This window comes from Centroberyx gerrardi, chromosome 21 (assembly GCF_048128805.1).
Source record: "Centroberyx gerrardi isolate f3 chromosome 21, fCenGer3.hap1.cur.20231027, whole genome shotgun sequence".
NCBI lineage: Eukaryota > Metazoa > Chordata > Actinopteri > Beryciformes > Berycidae > Centroberyx > Centroberyx gerrardi.
This window is the reverse complement of record NC_136017.1, coordinates 646,697-659,396: the sequence shown is the minus strand read 5'-3', so window position 1 is coordinate 659,396 and position 12,700 is coordinate 646,697. Positions and strand designations below refer to the sequence as shown.

Below are 12,700 nucleotides of genomic sequence, written 5' to 3'. Positions count from 1 at the left end.
GTATTTGAGGCCGGCCTTTATTTGTTCGTGTCGATGACGGCCCCGGCCATTATCGGAGACCCGGCTTTTAATTGACTACAGGCCACTATTAGAGGAAATACGGTAAACAAACTTGAACTTGCACATAGAGATGACTGCCCTAGTGGTAAAACACAGTAACTACAGCTCTCCTATTGTTAACAGTAATACAGATAGAGAAATAATCATGAGTTCTGCCCTCTAGCGGCCAGAGAGAGGTACTGCAATTCTAATCATGTCATTATTTGAACTATTAATAACAATATTAATATCACTATTACGATTACCACTGTTAATATCAGTATTTATAACATCTGTACAGATAATAGTACTCCACTAACAGTAATATCATCAATCATCAACAACAGACTCTAAGATGAACAACCATAACTGGATTCTGCGGGTTTAATATTCATTTCATTTTCATGATAAAATGTCCATGTTCTGTGTTGTTAAAACCCCACACACTGTGTGTGTGTGTGTGTGTGTGTGTGTGTGTATGTGTGATCCTGTCCAGAGTGAACTATCATCTCAGCAGCTGTCTTTGGTCAGCAGTCTGAGTGTTTCTCTCTCCCTCCTCTATCTGACAAGAGACACTGAGGAACCAAACTCAAACTCAAACCTAAACCCAGGGTAGAGTGGTTCAGTGAATGTGGAGTGGAAGGTGTGGATGTGGATCAATGAGTCAGAGGAAACTCTGTAGAAAGACAGAGAGCCAGCAGGCCAGTCCAGATACACTGCTACTCTGTCAGAGTCAGAGGAGGAGAGGGAATGTATGGCTGTTACTGTGTTATTGTGACAGGCATAGTAACTGCTACCATAGCACTCCAGACTCCAGGACTTTTCATTCCTTCCAAACCGGCAGTCAACACTGTCTCCTCTCCTACTGATCCCTCTGTAAGTCACTCCTATATAAACCCTTCCTTCCCTCTCGACCTCCCAGTACCAGCGACCAGTCAGACCATTTCTACACAGCAGCTGATACCAGTAGTCAAATCTCTCTGGGTGATCAGGATATGGCTGCTCCTCTCTCACTGCTGTCACCTTTCTGTTGTCTTCAGACAGGAAGAGGTTTCTGTTCACTGTGTTTGCGTCCAGAGTGAGTTCACAGGCATCTGATGAGAGAACAAGACTCAATACAGCAGCAGCTTCTCATCTAATACACCTGTTGTTTTATTATTGGTTGATTTATTAACAGATTGACTGTTCATTTCTTCAGTTTCATGATGACACATTTTGTCAGCCATCTTTTTTCAGAGTAGGATTTGAATGAATAGATGTCACACATGAGCTTTCTATTTAAATAGAAACTGAATGCACTGCTTTGTTTTTTCATGAATCAAACTAAATACACACTTACACTTCCTCAGACCTGGTTTCAACCACCGCACTGCATCATGGTCCACACTGGAGGGGGGGGGGGGGGGGGGGGGTAAATAAAGTCAGAATCTCTTTGATAATGAACAAATAACCTTCATAACCTTCTATATGAGTGATTTTCCGTCACTCATATCCATTCAACATTAAACAATTTTCTCAGCAGCTCCGTTCACATGAATTTATGAATCAGAGTGAATGTTCATATGTTGGTACAGACTGGAGCAGAGCGGAATAAAATGACTAGACGGAAGAAAAAAACAAATAGTAGCATACGTTTGTGTTCTCTCACGAAAGTATTGTGTTCTCCCAAGAAACATTTAGTGTGGAAAAAAAACTGTGGGCAAAAAACGAGAATTGTAAATACATTTTTTTGCAGTTTTCTTCCTGCAACACAACACACCCCCAACTTACACCAGTACAATGGTGTAAACAAACAACAGGGCGTTGATAGACAGGTGTGAAAGTCTCTCCATCGCCTTCTCCTCCTCATTTGACATTTAGCAAATGATATTCAGACTGGTTATTTCCTATTATTTTATATAACACCGTAAGGTAGGCTTATATTATGAATATCATTTGATAAATGTCAAATATTTATACATATATAATGGGTTCTGCCAATTAAATCCGCTTGGGAACATGCTTTTACGCATGCACTCGTCTCTCTCCTCTGACCCACAGTCAACACACTCTCACTGGATTTCTCTGAAGCAGTTCCTTGGCATGGTTTGTCTGAAAAAAGTGTTTCTGATGACTAGCTGTCGATATTCATGTTTGGATATTCCATGGAAATACAGAAGCGCAATACTGCACAATGAATTTTTCAGTTCCTCCACAGACAGACTATCCCACGTTTCATGTCCAGCTCTGTGCACCTCATCACACTGTTGTTCTAAGCTATGTGAGTAATCATATGTGTGAAATTACTTAACATGGAGTTTTAATGGCGCTCACTTGGTCAATGGAAAAAGGAGGAGGAGAAGGAGATGGAGAGACTTTCACACCTGTCTATCAACACCCTGTGGCCTGTACTGGTGTAAGTTGGGGGCGTGTTGTGTTGCATGGAGAAAACTGCAAAAAATTTATGTACAATCCTTGTTTTTTTGCCCTCAATTTTTTTCCACACTTAATGTTTCTCGGGAGAACGCAAAAGTTTTGCAAGAGAACGCAATACTTTTGTGAGAGAACACAAACGTATGTATTTATTTTTTTCTTCCGTCTAGTCTTTTTTTTCTCCTCCATGTCCCCTTAGGGGCTCCGTAGTATAATGCTTCACTCAAATGAGGAGCGACGGCTATATTTAGCTGCAGTGCGGATGCAGCCGGTCCGACAGAGAAAATGTGTGTGACTCTCAGCCTTCTAGCGGACGTCGCCTCTCCATACCTGAGAGAGTCCGGTCTCCGGTGTGGATCCTCCAGTCCAGCAGAGAGCAGCTTCACTCCTGAGGCTCCTGGATGATTGTAGCTCAGGTCCAGCTCTCTCAGATGGGAGTGGTTGGAGCTCAGAGCTGAGGCCAGAGAAGCACAGCCTTCCTCTGTGAGCAGACAGCCTGACAGCCTGCACACACACACACACACACACACACACACACAAAGCTACATGTTAGATATTTTTTTGTATACGGCTGTGAAAATAGTTCATCTGGTTCAGTTTGAGAGTTTTCCACTCAATTTGTGACAGAATCAAACAAGTCCTTTCTGGTATTTTAGGTTTCAGCAACTGATGCTGCAAGGGGAGGAAATAGTGAAATATCTTCATGCAAAGTAATTCACTGGGCTACAAAACAGTGTTAAATGTTGGCATCACAACTGGTGCCCTGGTGGCTTAGTGGTCTAAGACGTGTACCAAAAATCATGTAAGCAGAGAAAATCCTACACAGGTCAGGTGTTTATTTACTAACATTAACCTGCATGTAAAACAGGATTTAAATCTGTTGAACAGATTGAAGAATCCTGACCTGTTTTGAGAGAACAGACCTTAGTTTGGAGAAATGTGTCAAATCAACGGAAAAAAACTAAATGGATCTGACCTGAGAGTCTCCAGTCTACAGTGTGGACTCCCCAGTCCAGCAGAGAGCAGCTTCAGTCCTGAATCCTGCAGGTCGTTGTTACTCAGGTCCAGCTCTCTCAGACTAGAGGACCGGGAGCTGAGAACTGAGGCCAGAGCTTCACAGCTTCTCTCTGACAGCTGACAGACACTCAGCCTGAAGGAGAATAAGTGATAATCAGAACCTCAATCAATTGCATATTATATATTTGAAGAGTTCCAATCTGGCTTTCATGCAATGCACAGCACAAAAACTGCTATTGTGAGGGTCGTAAATGACATCAGAGTCAACCTTGATAAGCTCTCTGTACTGGTGCTTCATGACCTGAGTGCAGCCTTTGACACAGTTGACCATGCTATCCTCCTAAGTAGATTGCATGAGTGGGTTGGTCTCTCTGGCACAGTTTTAACTTGGTTCAGGTCCTACTTGACAGATCGTGACTTCTCTGTTTGTTTGGGTGAGCACTCCTCACAGAGTTGGTATTACATGTGGTGTGCACCAAGGTTCGATTGTAGGCCCAATTCTCTTTAGCCTTTATATGCTCCCACTTGGGGCCATTATTCGTGAACACAGCATCAGTTTGCACTGCTATGCAGATGAAACACAGCTATATATCTCAGTCAAACCAGATAATCCGTGTCCTTTGCAACTGTACTTCTGAGATCAATGCATGGATGGCACAAATTTTCTTAAGTTAAACAAAGATAAGACTGAATTGTAATGTGAGGCGCATTGCATTTGTTTGCACGAAATGTACTATATAAATAAAGTGTCATTGATCGAAAGATTGATTAAGACAACCAATAACTTTGGAAATATTTATTTTTTTCCTCTGAACATTAGGTTTAATATATTGAATCTATCCAGTTTTTTTTTCCCCCACTTACACAGATTTATTGGAGGCTTTGATCACTGGCAGCAGCCTCAGAAGAGCCTCCTCTGAAGCAGAGTATTTCTTCAGGTCAAAAACATCCAGGTCTTCTTCGGATGACAGTAAGATGAAGACCAGAGCCGACCACTGAGAACGGGAGAGTTTAGCTCTGGAGAGACTTCCTGATCTCAGGTACTGTTGGATCTCCTCCACTAGAGAACGGTCATTCAGTTCATTCAGGCAGTGGAACAGATTGATGTTTCTCTCTGGAGAGGGATTCTCCTTGATCATCTCCTTGATGTACTGGACTGTTTCCTGATTGGTCTGTGAGCTACTTCCTGTCTGTATCAGCAGGCCTCGTAGCAGAGTCTGATTGGTCTGCAGTGAAAGGCCCAGGAGGAAGCGGAGGAACAAGTCCAGGTGTCCATTTGGACTCTGTAAGGCCTTGTCCACAGCACTCTGGTAGAGGTGATTTACCTGAGATTTGTCTCTGGAGGTTGATTGTGGTTCTGACAGCAGATTGACACCAGAGTCGATGAACGAGACGATGACATGAACAGCAGCCAGAAACTCCTGAATGCTCAGATGGACAAAGCAGAAGACCTTGTCCTGGTACAGCCCTCGCTCCTCTTTAAAGATCTGTGTGAACACTCCTGAGTACACTGAGGCTGCTCTGATATCAATGCCACACTCTGTCAGCTCTGCTTCATAGAAGATCAGGTTGCCTTTCTCCAGCTGCTCAAAAGCCAGTTTTCCCAGAGAGAGAATCATCTCCCTGGTCTCTGTATTCCAGTGTGGATCTGTCTCAGCTCTCCCATGATACTTGACATTCTGCAGTTTGGACTGAACCACCAGGAAGTGGATGTACATCTCAGTCAGGGTCTTGGGCAGGTCTCCTCTCTCACTGGTTTTCAACACATGGTCCAGAACTGTAGCAGAGACCCAACAGAAGACTGGGATGTGGCACATGATGTGGAGGCTTCGTGAAGTCTTGATGTGGGAGATGATGCTGTTGGCCTGCTCCTCATCTCTGAATCTCTTCCTGAAGTACTCCTCCTTCTGTGGGTCAGTGAAGCCTCTCACCTCTGTCACCATGTCAACACACTCAGGAGGGATCTGATTGGCCGCTGCAGGTCGTGTGGTTATCCAGAGGCGAGCAGAGGGAAGCAGTTTCCCCTTGATGAGGTTTGTCAGCAGCACATCCACTGAGGTCGACTCTGTAACATCAGTCAGGATCTCGTTGTTCTGGAAGTCTAGAGGAAGTCGACACTCATCCAGACCGTCAAAGATGAACACAACCTGGAACTTGTCAAACCTGCAGATTCCTGATTCTTTGATCTCAGTAAAGAAGTGATGAAGAAGTTCCACCAAGCTGTACTTTTTCCCTTTCAGCAGATTCAGCTCTCGGAAAGTGAATGGAAATGTGAACTGTATATCCTGGTTGGCTTTGTCTTCAGCCCAGTCCAGAGTGAACTTCTGTGTTAAGACTGTTTTCCCAATGCCAGCCACTCCCTTTGTCATCAATGTTCTGGTTGGTTTATCTCTTCCAGGTAAGGGTTTAAAGATGTCTTTACATTTGATTGTTGTTTCTGGTCTCACTGGTTTCCTGGATGCTTTTTCAATCTGTCTGACCTCATGTTCATCATTGACCTCTCCACTCTCTCCCTCTGTGATGTAAAGCTCTGTGTAGATCTGATTCAGAAGTGTTGGTTTTCCTGCTTTAGCAATCCCCTCAAACAAACACTGAAACTTCTCCTTCAGATTGGATTTGATTTTACTTTGGCACGCAACAGGAGTTTCTGAATGAACAAACAACAAATGAAATCAATCAATCAAGTGAATTTCAGTGTGGACGTACAGTATATATTTTCCCACTCCATGATATCTATTCAGTTCATCAGTAGTGGACAAACATGTTCTGACTGTGTGTGCAGCCCAAAAGAATTGTATAGATCTGATGCAGATGTTTACAGCATATTTACAGCAGAGTTTGGAAATGTAAACATTTCTCATTTTCCCTTTCCATCATGTTAAACCTGTTAAAAGCCTCTTACTGCTGTGCAGAGAGTCAGCCAGCTCCTCCTGCTTCATTCTCCTCAGGAAGTGTACAGTGATCTCCAGAAAAGCCTCTCTGCTGCTCCTCCTCTGATCTTCCTCCTCACCGTCCACCACCTCCTCATCCTCCCTCTGCCTCTCTAAGCATTCTGGGTAATCTGGACTCAGAACCCTCTGGAACCTTTTCAGCTCGTTCTTCACAAAAGTGACAATGTTCTCCTCAAGAAGCTGGAGGAGAATATTACATAGATTAAAATTTAATATGTTAAAATCATGAACCACAACATCAAATCGATCTTGCAGGGTTTGAAAGCCCACTGGTCTAAAGAGTGCAGCATGGAGACTATAATGACCAGAATGGTTGATTTGCATTTTCTTTGTAGCTGAAGTAAAAGGTGTTGTTGTACATTTACACACCATAAATATGGAGTCCAGGTCTGTTTGATGCTCCTGGGCAGACTGACCACTGGGAACCTCTTTCCTTTGCTGCTGAACTCTGGAGAAAACGTTAAGTATTAGGTCTCCAGATATCAACACACACACACACACACACACAGGTTGTTAAAGGTGTTGTGTTGTCATGATGAATCCTGGCAGAAACACAAGGTGAACTCCACTGTAAATGTTTCTCTGGAGTGTCTTTCCCACAGCAGGTCGTAGCACTAACTATATCTTCAAGTCATTCTTCAAGACATTTGTTCATTTCACAAAGCTTTCCTGAAAAAACTCAACTCCAGCAGCACATGAACTGTGTCGTTCATCTAGTCGTGAGACTTCAAGTGTCTCTTTGCAGGAGCGGTGAAGGTGAGATCCTACAGCAGACAGACTGTCCAACCTAAACTCTGAGCTCCACAACATCAAAACATTAGAGGAAATTCCTTTTGCCCCAAACCTTATTGTCAAAATATATAAATAAATAAATAAATAAATAAATAATGTTTTGAAAGAGGAAACTAAACCAACAGAGTATGAAGGTCTGGACCAATTCTATATCTCATGACTTGATTCCTCTTCTAAGGAGAGATGGATAACAACAAACTCATCTGTTTTAAATTCTTACCTTTGCTCAGCAGAGTGCTGTCCATCTTTGAAGTCAATATACCGACCCATAGACCGGTCACTCTTCATGGACACACAGCTGGGTTCAGGGGAGTCTGGTTTCTCCTGCTGGATCCTGATAGAAAAAGGATTGACAAAAGAAGGGCAGTTTGAACCTGAAGTGAAGCAGGATTTTGACTCCAGTTCAAATCCCAGAACCAGATAGAAAATCTGAGAGGAGAGTGAATGAGAAACGTTCTCCTCTTCCTCAACAGCTGCTATTGTAGCTGACAAACTTTCTCTACATGAAAAAGGTTAAAAAACAAGAGCAATGTTACATATTATTGTTAATATCTTACTTTCTTCAGAGGGGATTTGTTCTTTATAATGCTTTGTTAATGCTAACATTAAATAGTAACATTATGTTGACTTACTGTGTTTCAGAAGAATGTTGTCTTTTAAAACGAAAAGGTTTATCTGTAGACCGGTCCCTTGAGTATGAAGGGCCGGACCAATTCTATATCTCATGACTTGATTCCTCTTCTAAGGAGAGATGGATAACAACAAACTCATCTGTTTTAAATTCTTACCTTTGCTCAGCAGAGTGCTGTCCATCTTTGAACTCAATAAATTTCGCCATAGACCGGTCACTCTTCATGGACACACAGCTGGGTTCAGGGGAGTCTGGTCTCTCCTGCTGGACTGGGCTTCAACACAACAGAGACAGAGCTTTTACTATGAATAATGATGCTGTAATGATTTCACTGCTGAGCTCTGAGATGGAGAACAGTCACGGACAGTTAGAGATCCTCATCTTACCTCTTAGCTTTGGTCCGGCTGTCATGTTCCCCAGACAGAGTGGTTTTAGAGGGAGGGAGCCCCTCCTCTCTCTCCTCAGACTGACTCATAGTAGAGCGAACACCTTTACACAAACACACCCAACATGCTGTTAGCTGGACTGATCCATTACAACAAGGTTTCATTACAGGATATATCACTTCTGCTGTTGGGATCATTCCTGACTGTAAAATGACAAATATACACTGAGTGATAGGAAAGTAATGAACGTTTGTGACACAGAATTTTGCACTACAAAAATTTACAAAATACATCAAGGAATTGAAAAAATGTTTGTGATTTCAGCTGTTTACTATCTAAGAAATGACATTCAGAAGGTCTTTTCTCTTCTGCATTGTTTGAAGACTAGAGAGCACAAGTCTAGTCAGTTTTATCTCGGGTCATCACACCTCCAGTGAGCCCAGCTGGATTCAAGCAAAAGTAATCCAATTAATGAAGAAAACGTCAAAAAGACAAATACTGACAAGACAAAGAGTGTTTGAAGTATTAAGAGAGCCTTGGCTAACAGAAACACGAGCAACACGCTGCACACGTCACAATAAAAAACTCCAGTCTGGTATCTGTTAAATGTTGTGATTGAGTCTTAAATATAATTTTACAGCTCTGAGTTGTTCTCTTCACACTCATTTTATATTGAGAAATTTCCCTGGTTGTGCAGATGTATACTTTACTGTTTTTTTACTCTTCAGGCTTATATGGGGATGAGCTTGGTCTAAAGTTGTTGTTTTGTTTATTGGCTTGAAAAGCTCTTAAAATGTTTTACATCTTACTCTTCAATTTCACAGACATGTAGTCGCCCTGTTTATGGTTTGCACTTTTGTTTTTGTTTTCCCATACATACATACATAGCATGTTCTACATATACATTATATATATATATATATATATATATATATATATATATATATATATATATATATATATATACACACACATACACATTATATATATATAGCATAATTGTCTTCATTCAGACTTTGTATAACTTCACTATCAAAGTCTAGAAACATCAGTCTGACACCAAACCGGTCTAACCTGAGGCCAGAAACCAGGTCTGAGGCACAGACCACAGATCAGGTGATGTAGTTCTACTGTGTGTCCACTAGATGGAGACATTAACCACATCATCTACAGTCAACTAAACAGCAGACCAGCACACACAGATGTAATGATGGAGGAGAAATTTATATCGCTTTAAAATTCAATGACAGCGAGAATGAGAGTGTCGATCTAAAATCTGTCTGACGTCACACAAAATGAAACGTTTCCTGCCGAGGTGGAGCACGTGACAGGAAGTTAAACTCTTCTGTTTGAGATTTTACTGTCTTTTGATGACATTGTTTTACTTCGTACTTTATTTTCTGTGACATGTCTTGTATTTTAACATCTGTATTGTTTTATCTTTCATATTTGTCTTCCTTGGCCCGGTCTGCCTTGAAGCAGCAAGTCAGTGAAAGCAGCCTGGTTAAATAAGTAAATAAGTAAATATAAGTGTCAGGGAGCAGGGATTAGGACCCAAATGCAGATGGTCAACAGTCAAGGCAGAGAGCTTTTCTGAAGCAAGAATCTTTAATAGCTGAAACTTAGGCAGAGTGCAAAACAGGAAATCCAGAAAGCAAAAACCGCAACAAAGGAAGACAAAAACCAAACCTGGCCGGCAACAAGGCAAAAAGATATCCACATGAAACACAGGGTACAGAAGGCAAAGCCGGTAACACGGGGAAACACAACAGACGAACTGACACCACTCCAGGGAAACACAGACTACTTATACACACAGACTAACGAGGGTGATGCAAGGCAGGTGTGGAGGGAAGGAACACAGAAGGGAGGAAAATCCGAGGACATCTGGTGGCTGGCGGGAGGATGGCAGGACTGGGGAGTGAAAGGAGTGGTTGACCAGGACACAGGGGCAGATCATGGCAGACACAAGGGCTAGGGCTGAGATCGTGACAATAAGACATGAAAAGATCGTTTCCACAACATCACTAATGCTGAACTAGTGTGATAAGCCTTATTTTAACTGGTGTTTTTGTTAAGAAATGGTCAGAAAGCCTCCTGTTAGCATCGCTGGCTGCTAGTGAGAGTCAAAGGGAACTGAAGCTTTTTCCCTCAAACCTGCAGGCAGAAAGCAACACAACTAATTACTAACTACTTCTACTTTTAGTAGATTTAGATTTGAACATGAACACACTAACACTAACATGTTGGAAACCCGTTAGAAGAGCGTCGAGTTGTGTTTTGAAGCTAAACATCCGGTTTTCACACAGACAAACCTTTAACGGCTGAGTTGTAGATTTCCTCTTCTAGTGTAAATAAGCTAACGGCAGGCGGTAACAGTCACATACAAGATCTGCTGAGAGAGTCAGGAAAGGAAAATACACTGGAAACTGTCATGGAAACTGATGATTACAATACCTTTTGGTGGAGAAAATCATCTGCGACATGACGAGAAGTGAAGTGAAACTAAGAAAGAGAGAGAGAGAGAGAGAGAGGGAGAGGAAGAGAGAGAGAGAGGGAGAGAGAAGGAGAGAGAGAGGGAGGTGTGGACTGGTTTGATCCAGTAAATATCAATGTCTCTGTTCCTGTATTAAATGTAAAGCTTCTTTCCACAGCATGTTTTGGTCTAAACTGACGAGGCTGAATCTGTTCTAGTCTAACTGAACCTGCCATCTGAACAATGTGAATTATTACATGCACTGCAGTTCTAGTGGTGTGTATTGGTTTGGTGCTCCATTGATTTTCAATGGGGTGAAATGTTTCCAAACAGATATGAGATTAGTTGTAATTATAGTTACATTTCACAGCGACCTGCGATGTTTAATCTGATGAGGCTAACAGGCCAACTTGTAGGACAAATGTTGACTATTAATTCCCGTAACTGAACATTGTTGTGAAATATGACTCATTTGTTTCATATTAATGACAAGAGAAAAGATATAAAATGGACCATAATAACACAATAAAACAGTGTTACTGGACAATTATTACATCAAATGGAGTTTATTAATAAAATAATAACTGTCTCTAACACACAGACTGAAGAAGTGAGTCACTCAGTCAAGTGCGCGACGATAGTTTACTGTACTATAATATAATATAATATAATATAATATAATATAATACAACTTGAGTTGGGGGAAGCAGCAGTATAAACAAGAAACGTAAAAAAATGGTAAAAATGTGTGTGTGTGTGTGTGTGTGTGTGTGTGTGTGTTGGTCCCTCAGAGTCAGAGTCTATCTGCCCCCTAGTGGCCGTTAGGAGACTTTCACTCTCACAGTTGAAACTGCTTGTTGGAAAAGATGAAGACCAAACAATGTTCATTTAGGAGAAACTTTAATTCTGACAAACAATTACAGAAAACTAGATAGAAGTTTAGCTTGGAATGATGAGATGACAATAAAATACCAAATGTTGCTAAAGAAAGATATTTCAACCTGTCAATCATCAACAACAGACTGCGGGGCCCAAACTGGCCCTCGGGCCAAAGTTTGACCCACCAGAGGGGGTCAGAAATATGAGATAATTTAGAAAAGATAAAAACTTATGTATAAACACAAAAGTATATAATAATAATAATAATAATAATAATAATAATAATTATAACCTTTATTTGTATAGCACCTTTCATACACAACATGCAGCTCAAAGGTTTACATCAATAAAAGGCAGATAAAAAGATAAAATTCATATAAAGGAACAAGCAAAATGCATTGCATTAAAAAAATCAAATCCAGTAGAATAGAAAGATAAAAGAACACAACAAATACTCCCACTTTTAGATGCACATTGTGAGTGAACCCATATGTCTTTCTTTAATTTTCTTATCCCCTGTCTCACTGCCCAAGGCAGACGAGACTCATAGATTCTCCTCTTGGTCAAAAACCTCACCATCCACAGCTGGATGAGAATCACACATTCCATTATTCAAATGGAAACATACATGATTAACACATTTTTTTCCTGCTGCTCTCCACAGGGAGGTCAGAGGTCACACACACACACACACACACACACACTCACACACAGGGTGAGTGTGTGACCCTTTCAGGGTCAAAGGTCACCATGTTTCATCAGGCTGATGAATGTGTTTTGTTTTCCTCAACAGAACATCTTACATTTTAGATTTATCATCAGATTTATTAAATTCTATCAAATTCAGATTCAAACACCAAATACAGATTCAGTTTGTTTGGAACAAGAAATAAAGTGTCGACTCGCTCCAAAATGAACCAATTCAACCGATTCATTCATTTTTAATAATTGATTAGTGACATGAATGAGATGAAACAACATGTATGTTTTGTAAAGGTTGAACAGTGTAGAGATACATGACAACAGAAATACAAACATAATGAATATTAATATCAGTGTTACTAATATCAGTTTTCATTTGAATATTAAATTAAATTAAATACTGATGTTGTTCATA

The 12,700-nt window shown here is 41.0% G+C and overlaps 1 protein-coding gene across 1 annotated transcript in view; it reads right to left on the bottom strand.

Annotated features, from left to right (window-relative positions):
- Positions 1 to 492: 492 nt before the first annotated feature.
- The window catches only part of LOC144543028 (protein NLRC3-like), a 209,623-nt gene continuing 197,415 nt past the window's right edge, over positions 493 to 12,700 (bottom strand). The window contains exon 9 of the mRNA XM_078291168.1: positions 493 to 640. Within this exon, the coding sequence (XP_078147294.1) occupies positions 598 to 640 (43 nt within the window). The 3' untranslated portion in view covers positions 493 to 597. The remainder of the gene's footprint in view (positions 641 to 12,700) is intronic.